General features: G+C 38.4%; 1 protein-coding gene across 1 annotated transcript in view; it reads left to right on the plus strand.

Annotated features, from left to right (window-relative positions):
* The window catches only part of SBF2 (SET binding factor 2), a 232509-nt gene that overhangs the window by 78546 nt on the left and 132028 nt on the right, over positions 1–21935 (plus strand). The window contains exon 3 of the mRNA XM_066551479.1: positions 20263–20400. Within this exon, the coding sequence (XP_066407576.1) occupies positions 20263–20400 (138 nt within the window). The remainder of the gene's footprint in view (positions 1–20262; positions 20401–21935) is intronic.

The raw sequence follows: 21935 nt of genomic DNA on the forward strand, positions 1-21935 counted from the left end.
TGTGTGGATTTTCCCCCTGAAGATAAGTACTAGAAAGTCTTAACTTTCTATTGATTGGAATAAATTTTATTTCAATACTCATGCTGAAGTAGTGAATCCTTTAGAGATGATTAGGAATGGGTAAGATCACTAAAGGTCCTGGGTAAATCTAGATCATCATTTCCTATTGATTGCAGCCTCTGATGTGTTGAAGGCCATTGTGGAAGGGTCTAAAGTTACTTTCTTTCCTATAAATTGTTGTTCCTGATGCAGGAGCAGTTCCCTGGGGTTGTTGTACTCAAGGCTCATATCACATCATCTTTTTACTGAGATTTGACAATTTTAAGTCTGCAACAACTTTGCCAAATCTCAAATATCTATGACCCAATTTTTCAATGTTACTAATGTTGCAAATGAATGTCTGCTCAGCATTTCTGAGAATCTGGCCCTGAGTGTAGTGTCCAGCTGTAGCAATTAGGGAATGCTTGTAAGAAGTGTCTTCACAGCATCACACAGAAAATTGGTGGCAGGGGTACAGGGTTGTGTGCTGGTTCCCAAAGTAGGAGCTGGTCACCTGTGTGGCTGATCAAACACCATGCACTGTTTTACCATACAAACACTTCCCTTGATTTCTTTTCTGCTTATGATTGCCCACCCATACCTGTTTTCCTCCTTTCTTGGCAGCAATGAATCATCTTTGGAGTGCTTGCATGCTTAGCACTGGAATTAAGAAACCACCTTTAAGTTTCAGCACTGTCACCTCTCAGCAGGAACTTCAGTGATGCAGAGGAAACTCAGTGTCTATTAAATGTCAGTGTTTTCTATCCAAATCACTTCACCTCTTCTTTTATCAGATGACGTGCACAGCTTTTCACTTCTCTGAAGCTTCTTTTGCTCACTTACAAGTAACAAATTTAGAGGTGATGAATTTGCAAGTAAAATTGGTGTGTTGGGCAACAAGGAATTGTAAAGTCATCTTCATATTCCATCTGAATTCCCTCTTTTCTATAAAATGTTTCTAGTAAAATCATTAGCAAGTGGATGTAGTCATTTGTTCAGGGAGTTGAGTAATTTTCCACTCCCAGCTTTCTATTACCGGGAAGTAGTAGCAGTATCAGTTCATACCCTGCTTTCTGGAGTTTGGAAACGTTTCCAAATCAGTGTGGAAATATTGGATTTGAAATAGTTCCCTGGTATTGTATGGCTTTCTGATATGCTGAAAGATGCAAAGTATGTAGCTGAACATCATTTTGTCTCCATAAACTTGTTTTGAACTATAGTTATGAAATATTAAAAAAAAAAGAAAAGGGGAGAAGACATTTTATAATTCTGTAATGGTTTTAGAGTGGTGCAAGTCGTTAGAGCAATTGAAAACAGTTCTTGCTGCATTTAAGTAGTGCAGTAGGTTGATGACACTTTGCATGCAAATTGATTATTGAAAATGTTAAGTAAAGGGGAAGTATTATCATGCAACTTTTAAATATATACTGAAGATACATTTAATGTTACTTGAAGATTCATAGTTTTTTAATCCTGAGAATATTGGCATCAAATCACAAAGTGCATCATTAAATCTGCATTTCACTCGTGAAATGTGTCCGGTAATTATACAGCTGTTAGCAAGTCATGGGGTTTATAGAAACAAGGATATGATCCAGGCTTTCTGTTTAGCATTTTTATTCCTTCTAGTAACTTGTTTTGCAAAATGTTGAGTTGCAAGCTGTCATTAATACTGAACACTTTTTTAAGGCACGTACCTAACTCACAGTATCAAAAGATCTATCATTTTATACATCATTTTCTCCCTCAGCTATAAAGTTTCTACTTCACTGTGGACAGTTAACTGTTAGAACTTGGAAGAGTACCACTCAGTGTAATGTTCCCATTTTTTTTTTCATTCCTAATTTAAATCCTTTGTAAACCAGAGTAGCTACTTTTGCAGTTTTCTCCTTTTCTACTCTGTTATAAACAAGGCATTGTTCTTGATCTTTGTTTTCAGATGTACTTTTTACTTTACCCTTCAAGCACAGCTTTATCTGCTGTATAAGCTGTCTTGGTGGCTGGTGCTGAGAAGTTGGAAGCAAAAGGAGAAGAAGGGCAGTAGAATGGTAGTTTTGAGGAAAAAGTGGACTTAAAGAATATTGAGATCAGAAGAGAAACTCTAGTTTTAATTGTAACCACATTTCTTGGCTGTCATACTTTAAACATCACTGTGTCTGGGGATTTCAATTAAATCATGTAGAAATGGTTTCATTTGAGTTTAGAGAAAGAAACCTGGGGGTTTTTTCTGAGGTGCTGCCATTGCACTGGTAGCTGTGAATACACTATAGAATATGCCACATTCTCAGTGCTGGAGTGTTTTGCTACATTTTTACCACCCAGAAAATCAAATAATTAAGGAAAAACCTTTAACAATAGAAATTAAAGATGTTCGTGAAGATCTGACTTACTTCACCCAGGAATATTAAGCAAGTGTTCCTAAACTAGAAAAGCCTTGAAGCATTTAGCTGAGCACAAATGCACCTCACTGAAAGCAGAGTCACCAGGGCAGGGGAAGAACGCCCGGATTGTGGATCCCCTCCTGTCATTCCAGAGGTTGGAATCACTGCTGTTCCGGCTCCAGGGTGCGGTCAGTGCTTCAGGCACAAAGTCACGAGTCACACTGTGCTCTGCCAGCTTGATGGAGATGGGTTTGCAGATGTGGCCAGCATCAGTCAGTTTAAATTGTGCATAATTTTGTTATTAATGTCTGTTGGAAGAGCTTTGTCTTGTAATGCACAACTAAAGAAGTACAAAATGTGATGGCGTTTGTTGCTTGCTGTTAAGATTTTGTGTTTAGGAGTTTTCTGGTTTTCTTTCTGCAGCACACCAATTTCACTTTTACAAGATGAGAATTCTATTAAGGAATTGCTCATCTCTGAGACTCTTTGGGATAGGGTACTCAATATATGCAAAGAAAAATAAAATAAAATTTACAATAGTAGAAGGAAGAGATGACAATTCCCTCAGGACTGAGTTATGGCTACAGCATTGCTGTCTCTTTGTGCTTTTGGAGGAATGTTTTTTGGAATGACAGCTTTCAGTGAGACAAAAAATTGAGATATGCCCATTTTAGGCACCCAAGACCTGTCCATGCAAAAGTAGGAGTGTTATCCAATTTGTTTTACTTATATTTCTTTCTTGAGTAATGATGTTCTCCCTACATTTTTCCAGCAGCTTTTCTGTGAAGTGTGTTGTGTCCAGCTTTAAAACAGTTTTGAAATTCCTGAATTGAGGAAAAGGTTTCAACCAGGGCATATTAGTTGCTCTTCATAAATGGGACGCCTCCAAAGTCTCTGACCAAAGTGAGCACTGTTGAAACTCAAGCTGAATTGAACTGGAAAAGGTTTTGAAGAGAGTTCTTGAGGTTTCCAGATGACTACAAAAGAGGAAAATTAAGAAAATGAATACCTGCACAAAAAAAATGGGTTATTCTTAAGTGTGAACAAGTGTAAGGGTTTGTGGAAGGGGTAAGTAAATTCTTGGTCTAGGTTTTAAAATCTTAGCATGGCTGTCCAAAAGATAACACAAGAAAGGATTCTGCAGAGGAGCTGATGTAATTGAAGCAAAGAAAGTTGCTGAGCAGGATTTTTAAGAGAATCAGTTCAAAGTAAAATGCTTTAGTTCCTCAGTATAGTGAAGAACTTACGTAATTATAAATAGAATATAAAAGAAAGATATTTATTAGAGGTTATAAAGGAAATGGTACAAGGTAAAGAAATTTTGGTGTCAGAGGTAAGTGAAGAATGGGTCAAAAAGATGTGAGTCAGTGGTGACAGGAAGAGTAGGTGGTCAGCTATGGCAGAAAATTACATTTTCTTGATGCGGGTGGGAATACCAACTGACAGACTGTGCATAGTGACTCAGGTTCTGGTCTGCCACTCAGTCTATACACATGTTTGTATATCCAGTCTTACTCTGAAGTGTTGATAAATCGTTGTACATTGCTTTTGGGGTTTTTTGGATTAAAGGTAATGAAATATGTCATTATTGTATGAAATACAATAAATGTCATTAAAGGTAATGAAATATGTCATAATGAAAGATGTCATGCCTTTGACCTTTCCCTTTTTCCCCTAGCCTTGCTTTTTACCTCCCTGGTTTTGAAGGGTAAGATATCTGAATCAGTTGGTGCATGCAGAGCAGGGGATGTCAGTTCTGTGCCTGGCAGCCTGGAGGGGGCTGTTTCACAGCCTTGCTATTCCATGTGACACTTGCTGGCAACTTCTGTGACTCGGAGGTGCTGCTTAGGTGTGGTTTACCAATGAAGAGCACCAGTCTCTGGGCTCTCCCAGAACCTGCAGTTCCAGAAAATGTTGTCTGGATCCTGGGAGAACTGATCTCACTGTTCCCTCTGCCTCATTTTGTTCTGGTATTGTGGTATGTTTTTCTTTCCTGTATCCGGTGCTCATCCGCTTAAGTCACTTTTCTTGTGCTTCACTGTTTAATTTTAATTTTTTTTAGAAAAACGGATATATGGAGGCATGTTTTTAAAATGCGTCAGTTGTTCCATGGTAATACCAATGAAATATTTTCTGGTTTCATTATGAAGTGATGAGAGTTCAGAATTTTGATAATGTAGTCAGTTGCAGTAATTTCTTGGGGAAGGCTACAAATATTTTGAGTAGGCTCTTGTGTCAGCCAATCTTTTTTGCTGTAATGGATTCCTTTCCATATCTGCAGGGAACAGAAGGTAAAACTAGGTCTTTAAAAATCACTGCACAGTAACAAGTAAGTCCATGTACTTGTGTGGTTTTCTTTTGAAAAATCCCTCCCCAGGTGAAGGACTTTGCATTTCCTTTGTTGAAGTTGATGAGAACTTCTTTATATGTGAATTGATTCTGGTCACTTTTCAAACACCACCTCCTAAAGGGCAATTGAGCAGCAATTCCCAAATGTCACAAGTGGAGCAGATGAGGCAGAAGTCTGGCTTGGCTGAGCAGGATCGTCTCTTGGAAATAAGGCAGAAAAAGGGAGATGAGTGCAGAGTGGAAGCAAGGCCAGGTGACCTGGGAAGAATACAGTGGTGCTGCTTGCCACTGTAGGGGGAAAATTCTTGGGGCCAAAGCTCAGCTGGAGTTGAAGCTGGCCAGAACTGTGGGGGACAGTGAGAAGAGTTTTTTAAAATACATTAACAGCTATAGGCAAAATAACTGTCCCATTACAGGGTGAGGATGGTCACTGCAGACAGGGCCAGGGACAAGGCAAAAGTGTTTAATGCATTCTTTGCCTTTGTCTGCAACCAGGATGATGGACCAGGGGAGGATGGTGAAGGCTCTGAAGGGAAAGCTGCATGAGGAGTGGCTGAGGTTACCTGAGCTGTTCAGCCTGGAGAAGACTGAGGGGAGACCTCAAAATTCCTCCTTAGGGGAAGAGGAGGGGCAGACACTGATCTCTGCTCTTTGGTGACCAGTGACAGGACCTGAGGGAATGGCCTGAAGTTGATTCAGGAGAGGTTTAGGGTGGGTATCAGGAAAAGGTTCTCACCCAGAGGTTGGCTGGGCAGTGGAACAGTTCCCCAGGGCAGTGCTCACAGCACCAGCCTGACAGCTCAGGAGTGTTTGGAGAATGCCCTCAGGCACATGTGGGGATGTCCTGTGCAGGGCCAGGAGCTGGACTCCGTGATCCTTGTGGGTCCCTTCCGGCTCAGAATATTCTGGGATTCTGTGATGTATTCGAGAATTGAGCTCAATGAAAAATAAATTAACACATAGTTCTGGCTTTACATGAAGAATTCTTTTTGTTCTGGGCGAAATGTAGTTTGTGAAATAAAGTGCAGTGACTTTCTGACCATTGCAGAAATGTCTAGGCCTGTGTTTATGACTTGAGCTCTACACCAGTGTTTTCAAGCTGTAGCAGCTGAGATTTTTAAGGACATAGTATCCTAAATACCTGGGGGGTAGGAAATACTCTTTTGTGAAGTACAGTCTGTTGGTTTCTATTTTGATGCAAATCTGTGCATAATCAAAAAACCATTCTGGCAATCTACTCTGAGTTCATCTGTGTGGGCCAAAACCATTTGATAAAGTATCTACTGCCTGCTGCACCTTCTTGTAAGAAAATAAAGGAGTTTCTTAAGTCGCATGGTGTTGACTAGGAAAAATAGAAATAGCAGGAAATTTTTGAAATTTTTGTAATGTTTTACAGGGTCCTTGAATCCCTAATTACTCTGAAAGATTCCTTCTTTTCTGTGCTGCTGGAGGTTGCGCGTAGGACACTGTTGTTTGCTGTTCAAGTGTCGTAGGTCAACACATGTTTCCTGGTATGCAACTGTTGAAACGGGGGGGGTGTTTGCTTGGTTTTTGTTTTTTGTTTTTTTTTTTCTAATGTAACCCATACACACATTGTCAAAACTCATCTATTATTCTTTTAATGTTTGTCCAGTACTACACAGTTATTTTCAAATTTTCACTTAATTTGTTTGGAGTTTGCAGCGAATACTTTTCGTATTATTTTTCTTTTGTACGGTCTGTTTCATATTTGGGAGACTCAGGAATGTAGGAAACATTGATGCACCAGGAAGTGCTGCCTGCACTGGGGTATTTCTGCTCATCTTGTATCATTTCTCCTGAGACAAATGAATGACTGCTAATATTTGTAGGCAGCTCTGCATCCTTGCTGCTCAGACAGGACCATCATGTCTGAGATGTTGTCATCGTCGGCGCTTACGCCGTGCTCGCCGTCCTGTGTCTCGCACTTCCAGCCTTGCTCATAAACCAAATTTTAGTTTTACTAGCTTGAATTTTAGTGTTACTGTGAGTGTATTGCGAAGCTGTATGTTATGATTTCTCTATTGAAGTGTTAGCAGCCATTTTCTGTTGTTTAAAGCAAAGGCTTCAGACTTTTTGTGGCGTTGTAGGTGTCCATGTTGAACTCCTGATGCATTTTAGACCTCAGGTTTCAGTCTCCTTTCAAGCCAGACCATAGCAGCAGTGGTTTGCTTGGCTCTGGGTAACTTCAGACAGTTTCAGAGTCTTCTAAAGATGGCTTTTGCCAATATAGTAATACTTTATTTTAGATGAGGAGAACAATAGAAGAGCCAAAAGTAGTTCAGTGTTTCACTGAACCAGTGTAGAATTTATTTTTAGTAGTTAAGAAAAATCCCAAATATTTTCAGGTGATTTTTGTGTTGCCTGTATCATGAAGGAATAAGTAGTCATTCTTTTAAAAGAACATGCTGTCCTTTTGGATAGCTGTATTGCACAAGTGATGGCCAAGGCAAAAGAGTGGGGTTTTTTTCTTGTTTTACTTTTTATTTTTCCTGCAGATGGCTTCCTCTTGGGTATAATTTGGAATAAAATTCAGTACTGTTAAGTGTTTTGGCTCTTTATTTTATTCAAAGTATGTAAGACATTACAGATGCCTTGAAATATTTCTATTTCCTCTGTATGCTTGTGGGACAATAGAAGGGAACCCCCCATGGTTGACTGGTGTTTCTATTTTTATATATAAGAGTACCACTAACATTTGATTAATTTGGGGAAGGAAACATGTTAGTTATTTAATTTTTTTCAATGAGATTGTGATATTTACAATGTAATTTTCCATGTATTAATTCCTACTCTTCAATAGCCTCTTCTATTGTGTAGTAATTATTTGGTAATAATTTAACATGCATAATAATAATGTGTTTTCCCCACCTCTTGTGCAATTTAGATGATAAAGATGTGGTTTCTATTTCTGCTCCCTGTCTTTTATGAGAGGATCTGTAATTGTTGATGTTCAGTAATGTTTAGTTTCAAAGAACAATAAGGGCAGCCCAGGTCCCTTTGGATGTAAGGGACTGGAATTCTCCCACCAGTAAAGAAGTAAAGAGAAGGGCCTTTCTGGGCATCCTGTCCCTGCAGAGGGCACTTGGATGCAGCTGAAGTGCAGTGCTTATATTTTATCTGCACTTGTTAACCCACTTGGGACAGAGGAGGAAATGCATGGTTTTTCTGAGCAGTGAAGTTACCAGCTTACATTTTTCAATTCTCTTCACATGGCATTGTTTTAATTAATTACCAATAAGTGGCATTTATAAGCAGTAAACCCTTTTGCAAGTATAATTTGACCAATTATTTTGCATTAAATTATGAAGACAAGATAGAATTATCTAATCCCTACCAATCCACTTGAAAAATATTTACTCCTTCATATACAATCCTACTCAAATCTTTCCAAGAACTAAATTTTATGGTATGAAATGATATAATGTTTTGGATATGTTGTACACAAGCAGTGAAGTTTGCTTTCTTTTTAAAACATTTCAGTTTATTTTTAAAAACTTTACGCCCCCTCTTTTTGGCTTCACAGAAGAGACCATATGTGATACATCAGCTTATTTAGTCTGACCAGAGTCTATTAATTAGCACCACTGATTTGTGATACAATGTCCAACAATTCTAGTTATTCCAGCTAGTTTCAGTCCAGTCCAATTTGATAGTGTTCTTGAGATTAGGATGAAACCAGAGCATCTCCTGAGCTTAAGGGAATTGATTACACTGATGATGCTAACATGCCATATGCTACAAAGGAAAACAAACAAGCAAAACAAATCCCTGATTCCCTCTCAGCTTGATTTGGTAGAAAATTCCATCTCAGCCCTTGATTTGGCATGCAGTTTATAGTCACATAAGCGAGACAGGGCAGCCAGAGCTCTCTGGAAGTACCTGCCAGCCCCACGAAGTGCTGGATGGCTGCCACTGGCTCTCCTGCAAAAACTCCAATGTCCAATCAGGTATTCAGGTGGAAGTGCTGTCTAAATCTCTCTGCTTGAGTGGCTGAAGCTCTGAAGTATGAGATCTGATTATAGCTGTGTGATCATGGAAAGCTTCAAGTGTTAGGAGCACGTCCAGCCCCTGGAACTTTCAGAGGTTTCATGTACAGATTTCCAGGTCCCTCACGGGTCTGAGCTGACTTGTGCTGACACACATGGACAACATCATTTCTTCCAAAAGCTGTTCAGTTTTACTTGAAGGACTCCAGCTCCAGCTGAGGAGAGCATAACGCTTACCCTGATAACCTGACTCCAGTTTCCATTTCTTTGACTGACTAGAGTATGAGATCTTATTTTGAGATTTGAACTTTTATGATAATGAATTCTGAACACTTATCTGAAATCCTCTTACTAGCAAACACCTTATATGGCAATAACCACTCTATAACTTGTTTCTCAACACTCTGCACTGAACTCCAAAAGCTGAGGTCCTTTAAACTCATGCTATGACACTTGTTTTCCAGCACAAGTGTTGGGGCTTTTTTTTTGTCTTACTTGGAAAAATCTCTTTGTATTCTCTACACCATGTTCCAAAGTGATTTTTTTGGCAGGTCTGTGCCTGCCCAATTAGGACACATGGGACAGGATGAGACTTTTTAGCTGGGAGCAGGGCTGGGTATTAGATAATGCTTCTTCAGTAGAGGTGGCTTCACTGATGTGTATCACTGGTAACAAAGATGGATTTTCTTTTCCAGTCTCTCAGCAGGTTTGTCTTTAATCTATGGAATGTGTTTTTAAAACATAATTGCCACAAAGCATCAAATCACTTTTAAGAAAGAAAAAAATCCAGGTATACTTATGTGATTATGATTGTATTTGTTAGCTGCATTGTATTGGTATTACCCTACCCTGAAAAACCATTTTAATGCCTTGTTTTTACAAAAACATATCAGTCATCTTTCTGTTTGTATCTTGATTTTGCCTCTTATGCTGATTTTCTGCTCATTTACCTGAGTTGACTGTTGTGCTGAACTAGTCAGTAATTTCCTATGGACATTCTTTTTTACCCTCTTAAAGCATAAAAATTATGCCTTTGGTGTCTGGCCTCTGGGAATTCCTGGTTTTAGAATACTGAATTTAGTGGTGAAGAGCTCTCTTCAGTTCTTCTCTGCTACATGCAAGTTGCTTGAGCCAGTTTGCTTGACAATACTGACTTTTATCAGAGATGCTCACATTCTCTTTTCTCTTTTTTTTTTTTTTTTTTGTTCCAGTAACATCTTGCAACAGAAGTCTGCTCCTCATAAGAACTTGTGATGCTCTGTTTTAATTGCCCTGTAGTGGAGATCAGAGCACATGCATGTTTGGGTACCACTTGTTGGTTTCTCTGGGTCTGGATTGAAGGTGCTTGAGACAGTGGTTCATGTTTGGACTCAGGTGTTTGTTATTTCTTATCAGTAAAACAGTCTCACAACCATGAGTTCAGCAGCTTTTCATTAGCAGGCACAAAACGGCCAACAATCTCTTGTTACAAGGTCTTGTAAGACTGAACTCTCCAATTAAGAACTGACACCTGGATTATTTTCCCTTTCAACCCAATAACTGATCCCAAAGAACCCACAATGGGGGCTTTTCTGTCCAATTACAAAATGCCACCCAAACCCACGAAGAAGAAGGAAGAAGCATGAAGAAGAAACCCAGGATGACACCCTGTGCCCTCCATCTTGCTTCCATCTACAACATACTAAAAATCCCAAAAGCTAAATTTCTCATCTAAGTGATACACCTACACTGCTCTCTATAATCTATTGCACACTTTTGTGGATTCTAGTCTCTCTTGAAGTCTAGGAAACTTCCTCCATGAATGAGGGTTGAAGTCAGTGCTCCCTGGGGATCAGGACACCCCAGAGCAGACACAGAAATATTCCCAGTGCCCTGGGTTTCCACACATGCAAGCTGCAGTCCTGTGGTGATTGTGCAAAGCTCCAGTTTAACATGTTGTCCAGACGTGGAGTGCACTAGAGAGCTGCCAGAAGGGAGGAAAAGTGGCTGCCATGAATAGATAGGGACTTAGAAGCACAAACTTCCTCAGTGCCAAACCTCTCTCAAGCTTCAATCTGATGAGTTTTGGAATCTTGTACTGCAGAAACTGCTAAATTCAGCAAGCCTACCTGGAGGAAATAGTCTCTTGCTCCAAGTAGCTGTTTCCTGCCATGCCAGCTGTGCACATGGAAGCATCTGCAGTGGCACAAAGGCTTCTTGTTTACACTGGGGCTTTTGGCAGACACGCTCTCCTACCACAGTCCTGAGAGATATCCTGTAGTCAGGCCAGCACTAATGCCCACTCTTATGTGACAATAATAATTCAGGCCCCAGTGTTGTGGGAAGAGAGGACAAGTATGTCTCATGCTGTTGATCCCAGTTCTCTGCGCAGGAAACTGAAACTCAGTGGAAAGCACCAAACTTTTCAGCTGTCTTTTCATGCTATGTATTTGACTGTGTTCCTGCTGAGAATGCTGATAGGAAATACATTCCATATTTTTCTTAATTAGCACTGTGGAAATGAAGAATTCAGTAGTAGCAACCAGTGTACAGAACTTCATTGGTGGAATATGTTCGTATTGCAATCCATTTGTTTGGTATTTTTTATTTTAGCTCCCAGCCTAGTCTTTCACTTATTTAAGATGTTTCTTGGTGAGATTTTTAGTCACATTTAATTTTTCTATGTTTATGTATTTTCTGTTTCCTTGTAGAAACTCACACCTGCAAAAGGGGAAATCAATTGTGACCTCAAGTGGGAAACAATAATATGACTCATGTGAGAAGTATTGTTGAATTCCCAAAATTACCAGACCAGCAATGTACTGCCCTTTCTATAGTTTCCTTTGTTTATTTTTAATTTAACTTTTCCTGGCTGAGTCAAGCTTTTGGTGCAGGGAGCTGCTGTAGTTCTGTCTTGCCTTTGCACCTCTGTGGATGTGAGGCTGATGGAGCAGTGTCAGGTGTGGTGCTGCTGGGAATGGCTGCGTGTCACAAGGGGGAGGTTTTAGGAGTGCCCTCCCTTCAGACAGGGCTCCTGCTGGGCAAGGCCAGTGCCAAACCTTTTCAACTTCCCCAGTTGCATCATGAAGGGCTATATTTCTAAAAGAAATGGGTTATCACTTTGCACTGAGCACTTTTTTTAGGGAGTTTTAGGTATGTGTTACCCTTTTTGTGGTTTGTTCCACAAGTGTATGTTCCGGTTGAATTTCTGCTATTTTAAGAGCAAATTCTGACATCAAATTAATTTGCCTGTTTCAAGACTTCCTGTTCTGTATTCTGTCATCTTGAGGCTGTTGGCATCTCTTTTGAATCTCTTAAGTCTATTTTGCTGCAGCAGTCCCAGGCCTTTTGGTGATGGGTCTCTGTCAGGTCACATCAAGGTTCTTTCCAGTGTACACTGCAGTGCCATGTGCTTACACACACTGCCCCCAACTCCCACGTGCTTTTTCTGAGTGTGGAGACTTGAACCCATCTCTGGCATATTATTCTAAGGAGTTTTAAGATGATGGATACAAAAATCCTAACATCTATTAGCACAAAGCTGCTTTTTTACGATTGCTAGAGAGCAACAATCTCCAAACTGTAGCATGGTATTATCAGTGTGGTTTAATGTCTGATTGGGCAGGTGTGAGTGGTAAAAATGAGATAATGAGGACTTTGTGTATTATGGTAGTATTTTATAGAACATTGACCTGGAGTAGTATTAATCATTAGCATAAATAAACATTTATGTTCTTGTAAATTGCTTACTGGGTGCCAGTTGTAATTGTTGAGTGCTGTATGCTAATTACCCTGCTCTATTGCTATTTCTTCTTTTTTGGACATTCAACCAATGCAATAATTGCACATGCTGTATGTATTTTAAAGCTAGTTTATAGTTTATCTAGTAAATGAGTTGGGAAGTCACTGAAGACAGGGAAATGTTTATGGCTGCTGCTGTAACAGGACTACTGCTGCCAAAAGAGAAAAAGAAAGAAGGAAAGAGAGAGAGAAGAGGAGCAAAAGGAGTGCAATAGGCAAGGTTAATATTTCGTGCTTCACTGATAATTGTGCGTAAAATGCTCAATTATGTTTTTAAATAGAAACTGTATTTCTAGGCTTGTCTACTTCAGATGACTACTGATCTTTTAGAAGGTCAGGGGTCATTACAAGTAGGAATAAAACCAAGCCCCCAAACAAAAAAAAGCAAGCAAAAACCCCTTCCCAAATGAATTAACTATTAGTATAATCTCACAATGCATTTTCAAAACAATTCCTGAAAAATGGTTGTTGAAAAGGTTAAGAGGGACACAGACACTTCTTTATCTGCTTTGTGATGAAAATTAACACACGGGTATTGAATACAAGGAATTAGTTTCTTTGATAGTGTTATCCTTTTATAGTCCTTCTTTAAGTATTTTAAATATCAGAAATTCTCCTTCCACACTTTTTGTCTATAAAAAACACAATACATCACTAGAACTGTATTATTCTGTATTCACTAACCTGTGACTGAAGTATAAATTGCTAAAGTCATGTCTTACTTGGATTTATTGTTGTGTTGTAATTGTCTTTTCTGTTTTCATGTTGAACAATTAATTTCCAGAGTTCTCTTATTCCTTTGACCTGTGGTACCATGGGCAGCAGTTATTGGTGACCTGCAAGGATTGCTTTGTAAAAGGAATTCTGAAGGCAGGCCCTGTGTTCCTGAATTTCAGGTGCAAGACCCAAGTTTAAATTTATGACTTCTTAACTGTTTGATGATGTTTAAAATGTATGTTGTTTTTTTTTTTTTAAGTACCTAAATTTTTCTGGTGTAAAGTATGTGCTTCAGACACCAAATGTATGGATATTTGGGTTTCCATACTGATGTACATCTGAGAATTCCTGGTGGTTGTCCACAGCTATCTGAGGCAGCCCAGAGCAGTGTTGGGTTTTACTATGGGTGGGTGTGGTAAGAAAAGATTCTGGATTCAAGGGTCTCAGAATTTTTAAATTTCCATAAGATTATCTTGGTAACACTTGGCTGAAATCAACAGGATGGAATACTGTTTAAATAGGTTAAAAAAAAAAAATTTGCACAAGCCTGCCAATTCCACATTCTTACTAAACTTCATTAGAATGGAGATGTTGGAAGTTTGTTTTGTGACGAAAACCCCATTCAATGCCATTATTAATCCTGTACTATTTCTGGAATAAAGGCATTAGCTTGCAGTACTTACTCATAAATCACCATTTCTGTAGACTAGCCTGGTTTTGTTCAGAAATGGTCAGAAGAGTATTTGACAGCTTTTTGTTGTTGTTGTTTTAAATAAGCCACTGGAATGGCAATACTAAGTGTTCTGAAAACACAAGAAGGAACTGTTTTCCCAGTGGGTGTAGTTTTCTTTCTAAAAGCCAGTTCAGTTTGTTTTATTTTTTCAGAAGATAAACTAGGAGTACAGTTGCTGCACAAATGCTTTTCACCAATCTGAGTTTTCATTATAGCAGCTCATTAAGGAAAGGTGTTTAAAATTACACAATTTTATGAGGTTTTAAAAAGGCAAAGCAATGAACTTGAAACTGATGGGTTTTTTCCAAGTGCATGTGTAGATGTGCACCCAGGATTATCTATTTACTGGTGTGTGGGGAAGGTTAACCTTGATGAATTTCAGAAAAAGACTTCTCTGTCTTTGACTTTGGAAGATGAGTTGAGTGGTTTTAATTGAGATGTTCCTGCATATTTTAGGTTTTCTTGCTTTGTGGAACTTTGCTGCAGGGTCTGTGACAAGCTTGAGCATCTGGTTATTGAGCATCACTTCAATGTGCAGCTCCAAGGAGAGAATTCCTGGTCTGTCCTTTGTGCAGGATTAGTGCCACCAAGAGATCTTCCAGCAACTTTCAGCCTTAGGAAGATCAAGGATGTGGTTGTGGATCTTCCCTCTGAAGAGAAATGTTTCTTAGTGTCTGTTTTTATGTGGCTTTAAGGGTTTGAGTGAGGAGCTGAGGTGGAAATGTCCTCAGCATCTGGGCAGAGAGGGAAGGATTATTCACCTGTAATATGAATAATTCACAGGCAGCACAGTTCACAGGTGCCTCAAGATGATTATGTAAAGGTTCCTCTTAGAGAATGCTGCATTTCAGTTCATTCCAAGGTATAAATTTAAAAAAAGCCTTTATTTTTATTTCTTTAGAGTTTTAGGATTAAAAGCTGTTGTTTTGTTTGTGAGTTTAATTGTTTACAGTTGATCACCAGAATATTCTGCAACACTGCAAATGGGCTTTTACCTGGAAATAATTTGGATTGTATGTGAAGTGCTCTGGTTTTATTTTAGACCAGGATAAGGATAAATACATGATTTCTTGGATATGAGATACTGAAAGGCAGGAAGCTGTTACAAAATTCAGTCTATATTTTGTGTTCTGTTTACATCCAGAGATATCCAAAAGCTCCAGGCGTTTCTTCATATTTACAGCTTCATAACTTTGCTTTTTTTATCATGCCAATGAGCATTGTAATTGTTTTGTTTTAAATAGAGGTATGCATCTGAGAGAGAGAATTCCCTTTGCCAAAATTCCATACATAAGTGAATGGAGAAATGGTGAAATACTCAGCAGCTGGTGCTGGGTCATGCAAGTCCAGATGGAACAAACTTCCTTCACATAATGTCCAGAACATGGTTCTTTATTTTTAGGGAGGTTTGCAGGAAGGATGATGATGATACATGTTAAAAACAAAGCACAGTTACTTGAATGGTAAGAGCCTGCAGAAGCAGGCTTAATGAAATGAATCTTTGTGCAGAGAGTGATTCAAGGGAGAATTCAATGTTTGGTGAAAGACTTGAATTAGAAAGGAAAGTGGATATCTCTGTCAGATGTTTTAAATTTTAAAATCATTTTGGGATCTTTTAATTCAAGTTTGTCAATGGAGTTCAAGAGTTTTCTATTTTATGTGCATCCTAGATAGCTTTGGATTTTATTTGACAAGGAGCAAGTGCACAAATATATTTTGAAGAAATAAGTATGGTGTGAGAAAATGTCTTAAATATAATAATTCAAGTGCAGGATTCTGTCACAGAGCTTGCCGACTGCTCTGTGTAAACCCTTCCTAAAATGCTTTCAAAGGATGACTTGCAAAGAATGTTTCATGTTGTAAACTTTCTGAACAAGCTTTTTTCCCTTTCTCCCTTGGTCATGCCATCAGAGGTGGTGGATTTGTGATGGGAAGCTGAGCAGCTCATTGATGCAGCAAACAATGTAAAGTGCAGAGGGAGCAGTCTGTGGCTGCACAGACCCAGCTAGAATATTGGTTTGAGTTTTTGTTGTGGACTTGGTTGTGCTCGGGCTGCAAGGCCAGAAGAAAATGATGGATTTCTAAGGTACAGGTTCTTGCAGCTGGGTCATTTCTGATCAAATTTCTGAGATATGGATATTATAGTTTTGTCATGGTAAGGATACAAAGGACTGAAATTTTTCTTTAATGAAACTTGAACACTTTAGAATTACTGTTCATTATCATGATATTTAATCTTCATATTTACAGTAACCAAAAAGCCTTCTTCCTCTAGTGCTTTAATAGAAATTGTGACAATTTCAACATTTTCTTCAATTTTTCAACAGACTTTAAAGTGCTTCTTGGGGAAATTGTCATGGCCTCAAACACTGGGTGTCCAAGCCCATCTTTGGATAAAGTCCAGCATCTCAATGTCTTTTTTCAAGTGAGGATCTACTTCACAACCTGTCCCTTCCCAATCAGGATGTCCTAGGTTTCTGGACACCAAAGCTGTGTCCAGTATATCTAGGGGGTATGCTGATTTATGCAAATGATTTATTTCAATTGAGAGGGACAAGGCAACCAGTAGCAATACAGCTGTAGCTCTAGGTTAGAGAGAGGGAACAAATCTGTGAATCAAGCAAGGATGATGTGTTTAGCTTATAAAAATCAGAAGAAAGAAATGTCACTTTTAAACTGATTAATCATGTCTAGACTTTAGCAAGAAGGCTTGTGGTGATGACATACAAATTTTTTGAAGGTAACAAACCCAGTTACACTGGTTTAGAATGCCATGCATCATTTTTAAATCTGTCTGGTTTCTTGTTTAGTCTGAAGGCATTTGTGGGAATAATTGAGAGAAAGTTCTTTGCTTCAGTTGGCACCTGCAGTTTCAGACAATGCATAAAGTGTAATTTCAGTACCTGCAGTGTAAGATGTGTTGCATATTGTTCAGTGCAATTTCTGCATATCTGCAGCAAGTTTTAGAAGGCAATCAGTTCTAACATGGAGTCTTTTGGAAGCACTCGCCCAGCATTAGGGCCTCGTTCTTATGAATTGTGAGTTGGACATTCTGCTTCATTCTTATTTTCACTGCCTTTGATAGGAGTTGTAGTCTGTTTCCAAGAATTCTGGCAAATAAGTGAAACAATATGGAAGGGTGTTGGTTCTTAAACTGTTGGGGTTTTTCTTGTTTACTGGAGAAGCCACATGACCTTTGGCTTATATTCACAATGATGCTTTTGTCTGTTTTGGTGAAGCATCTGGTTTGGTATGGAAACATTTCCTTGTTCTTAGTAGCCAGAGAGTGCTGGTAATCATCCTGGAGGGTAACTTGTATTTATGCTGGTTTGGAAAGTTCTTCTCAATGTTGCTTGCATTTCAAGTATTGCGCTAATATTTATTACCTTATTTTAAGGAAACTGAGAAACAGTCATTGTTTAATCTCAGGGGGGAGCCTGTTGTCTTTATCCTCAATCTCTTTATTTATAAATTCCTTCTAGTTTATTTGAAAACAAAGACTCTCTGTGTAGCCAGTGGATGTACTCTACTTCAGCTGTTTTCCTCAGCGATCACCAATTGTTGTTTTCTAGTAAAACAGTTAAATCTAGGAAGTTTTGATGCCTGATGAAGGCTGACCTAGGACAGAGGCTAGATGGAGTTAAAGAATAAAGTAGGGATTTATTAGAAGGCCTCGATGGATCCACCTTGGGCAGCACAAGAGCACAGCCAGGGCTACACCCAAGATGAACCAAAATGGTCACAAAATGCACGGCCGTCATGGGATCTCTCACTTTTATAAGTTCTGGTCCATTTGCATATTGGAATTAATTGTCCAATTACAGCTTCAGCCCATGAAGTCCCATCCTTCTTGTTTTTCTCTCTTCAGTCCACTGTTGTTTATGCCCTTGGGCCTGAAATTTGGATCATTTGTCCTTGGTCCCAGCTAGAGGAGGAATTGTTTTGTCTCCCTACTCTGTGAAGAGCTCACCATCCCGTAATATGAACTGCCCACCAAAGTAGTACAGAACCTGAAAAATATAAAAGCTAAAGCCTGAGGCATCATTTTGTGCACAAGATCACTTTGAAATTGGGGAGAACTCTCACCTGTGGTGTGAGTAGGTTTTAGACATGCAGAGATTGAGAGGTTGCTATTGACAGCAGCCTGCTCAGATCCAAAGTCTCCTCTGGTAGTTCAAAGTTTAGCTGTAGGGTTTCCCTTTGCATTTCCCAGTTTACAGGGCAGATGTTGGAATAGATTTTATGCAGCAGACCTACTAATAATGCATTTTCCCAATAAAAAGGATTGTTTTCAAACAATACCAAAGTGCTTCTGTGCCTTTAGTAGGGCAGGGTTTGGAATGGGCAGAGTGGGATTTGTCCAGGAATTCCAGACTCTCAAAAATCTGAGATTGTGGTTTCCAGGTGTGAGATGGGCATCACCTGTAAAGCAGAAAGGCAGTGGCTCCAGCAAGGAGCTCCTGTCAGAGCTGGGAGACTGGGCAGATCTGAAGGGGTGTTAAGACTGTAAACTCGACTGTTTGGATCTTAAGAAGCCTGAGCTGCATGAACAGCCTTCATTTGACCTACCTTGTAGAAATAATTTGGTTTTAATGGCATATCATGGAAAGATTTTATTTATTATTAGGCTCTTGCTGCATTCTTTGCGTTTTGGCTCATATTTGTTGAGCAAAGAGCAATTCACAGTTTTGGGGGTTATCTTGTTGAACTGTGGATTCCAGGCTTCATTTATTACACAGACACCCCTCAAACTCTGCAATTCATAGAGAACTCTTAATGATTTTTTTATTGTCAAACTTTTTAATGATGTTTTTGTTATAATGTCTGTATATATTGGCCATATTGCATTATCTTTATAGCAGTCCTGCAAGATTAATAGCAGTATCTTCTTATTTTTAACTGACATGGGATGAAAAACAAAAGGAGATTAGGCCAGCATTATCAAAATCATAGACTAATACTGGATGCTTAACTTGGAATGACTAGGATGTCTTTTCACAAAGTACTTTTTGATGTTCAGAGCAGTTATTCTCAGATGTAGAAGGGAGTGCTTAGCACTTCTAAGGATGCAGACTCACAAGTGTTAAGCTGACTATCTAGAATTTGAAGAATGTAACATGAGAAAACTTTGGTTTTGAAGATTTTCCCAGGATCATAAAAGAAACTGCATATCAGAGGCAGAGTTTTAACTGGTACTCACCTAAGACTACCCAGCTTTTATGGTAGAGGTTCTAAAGATGAATCTGTAGAAAATGTTTGTTTACAACTTACTCTTCATGCTCTTTCAGTCTTTAACATCTGTCTAGAGGAATGAAGCAATTCTGGAAACTTGAGATTTTGACCTATTTGTTTGGTTCCTTTGGTATCTGCATCGTTTAACAATTCTAGGAATTTATTGTGGGTTTTTTTAATTGTTATTACTCCTAATACATACAGGGGTTATTGCTTTTTTGTCTAAATTCTAGGTTTATAATTTTGCTATTAGAAACGTATTTGTGATTTTTTCGTGGATGTGACTTTAGCCTTCAGTAAAAGAAAGGAATAAAGGCCATCCCAGATATCTTCAGCAATCTGATCCCTGAATTTCAGCACACTCTTGCATTAGAGAGTATTCCTTTAAAAAGGAAAAAAAAAAATCTCACAATTTCCACTTTGCTGTTGAGCTGTAGTTCTGTTTGTTCATGCTACTTGTGTGTGTAAAATTTCAAATGTTTACAATGAAGTTTACAGAAGTAATCAATAAATAGGTGAAAAATATTTTTCTATAGTATTCTTTTTAGGAATGAGTATTGAACTCACTTCCCATTTTGCAAGTAGGTGCAAGTGATATATATCTATGTTTGATTAGATAAATTATTAGTGAAATAAGTGAAGAAATGAAAAATGTAGAGTTGTTTTAAGACACAAGAATTTTAGCTTCAGATTCTAACCTTTTATCCAAATGAAATCTGCTTCATGTGTCAATTTATTCCTGTTATTTCCTGTTCAACACCACAAAGATGCTCTTAAATGCTGACTGTATTTAAAGGAATACATTTTCTTTTTATAGTGTTTATTCTCTCCCTTAATGTTTATAGAGCTAAATTTTTCTCAGTCTTACCAAGTTCAAGACATAGTGGGTTTTCCCCATTTTCTTCAAATTTTGCAACCCTGCATATGTTCACTTTAAACAAAATGATCCTTGATCATGCTGAAATATTTTTCATATTTCTGAAAACAACTGGTGTTACCTGTGTCTGTCTGTTTGCTCCCTTAGTTCTGCCAGCCTGGAGGATGGCAGCTCTCCAAGGAGAGGAAACAGCCAACGTTCTTCGTGGTGGTTTTGACTGACATCGACTCAGAGAGGCACTACTGCTCCTGCCTGACTTTCTATGAAGCAGAGATCAACCTGCAGGTAAGAGATTGACAGCAAGGAGCAGAAATGCAGGAAGAAGTGCCTATAAACTATGCATCCATGTCATAGAGAGCAACTTGAGGAAATATTTTGCTGTTCCTGCTAAGGGTTCATTTTTCTGTCCTACAGAAATTCATGTGTTTTTGCAAAAGGTGAGCTTGAGGCACTGTTTTGTGTGTTTGGAGTTTTTATCTGTTTGGAAACAAACAAACAAACAAACAAACAAAAAAACCCCAGCCAAAACCACGTCACAGAATTTCTTTTTCTCCACCACATTTTCCTTTTCAAATGGGATAAGCAATATGGTGTTCCTTTCATTTCCTTTCCTGTTTGCCATAGCATGGATGAGTCTGAGCCTTGTTCTAGGAGAAGGTTTATTAACTTCTGCTCCCTCTGCTGGCCTGCTCCGTCAGAGCAGATGTGCACTCCAAAAGGATGCTGGAGTGTGCATCCATATTTCTGTAAGTGCATTTATTGGCAAGATTTTAAAAACTGATGAAATAATTATTCAGTTTTTAGTTGGGTCAGATTGGAGGTGTCAGCTACTTGGCACTGTTTGATTTTAAACATGTATTTCATTTTTACTTGGCAACCTCAGTCTTTCAAAAATAGACATTTTGTTTCCCATTTGATGTAAAGTACTTCCTAGAATATCTGCTGTGACTTAATACTTGAAATCTTTAGAATCTAGAAACCTAGGGAAAACCTAATCCAATATGTAATTGCAGACTGCCATTGTTATGTTTTGAAATATCTTCTTTCCAACGTGAAAATTAAAAAAATAAGTAAAACCTTGGCACTAAGTATAATGGAATTAGCTGAGATTAAATAAATAGCTGAGTAAAGTAATTTCTTGTTCTCTTAGTGAAGAACTGCATCATTATTGATTATTTTAAGAAAATGTTTTTAATAATCCAAGAGCACTATGTTCATTTAATACCAGAGTTGAAAGATTACCCTGTTTGTAGAATAATTGAAAGATGTGTTGTAGTAATAATAATAATGGTGTGGTTTTTCTGGGCATAGTTGGAAGCCAGAGAATAATAGTTATTCTCATTTCATTAGTGCTACAGTTTAGTTGGATGTTTTTGTGGACTTTTAGAAGGATTTGAAAGCAGAAATGTACCCCAATATTAGATGTACTTTAGTCTTAAGCTTTAGTGTAGATTAGCTGACACATTCCTCTTAAAATTTCATGTCTGTCATATTTCCTTTATTTTATAAGTAGAGAGTGAAATATTCTATAGTAATTCTTTCCCAGCTGATAAAAATTTACAATGGCTGACTCTTCCTTCACTCTATGTATTTCATAACATAAACTAAATTTAGCAAACTTGTTATTTATCCTGTAGTTTCTAGCAGCTGCTTTTGATTCCCTATCCACATCTTTGAAGTAATGCTCATCACAAAACATCCAGTATTAACTAAAACTTTTTCTTTCCTTATATTGCCTAAGTATTAATATAAAATAACCCAAAGTAAAAAAAAACAATAAAAAACTGAGTGCAGCAGGATGTTGGTTCTCATAATGCCAT

Source organism: Molothrus aeneus, chromosome 6, assembly GCF_037042795.1.
Source record: "Molothrus aeneus isolate 106 chromosome 6, BPBGC_Maene_1.0, whole genome shotgun sequence".
NCBI classification, from domain to species: Eukaryota; Metazoa; Chordata; class Aves; order Passeriformes; family Icteridae; genus Molothrus; species Molothrus aeneus.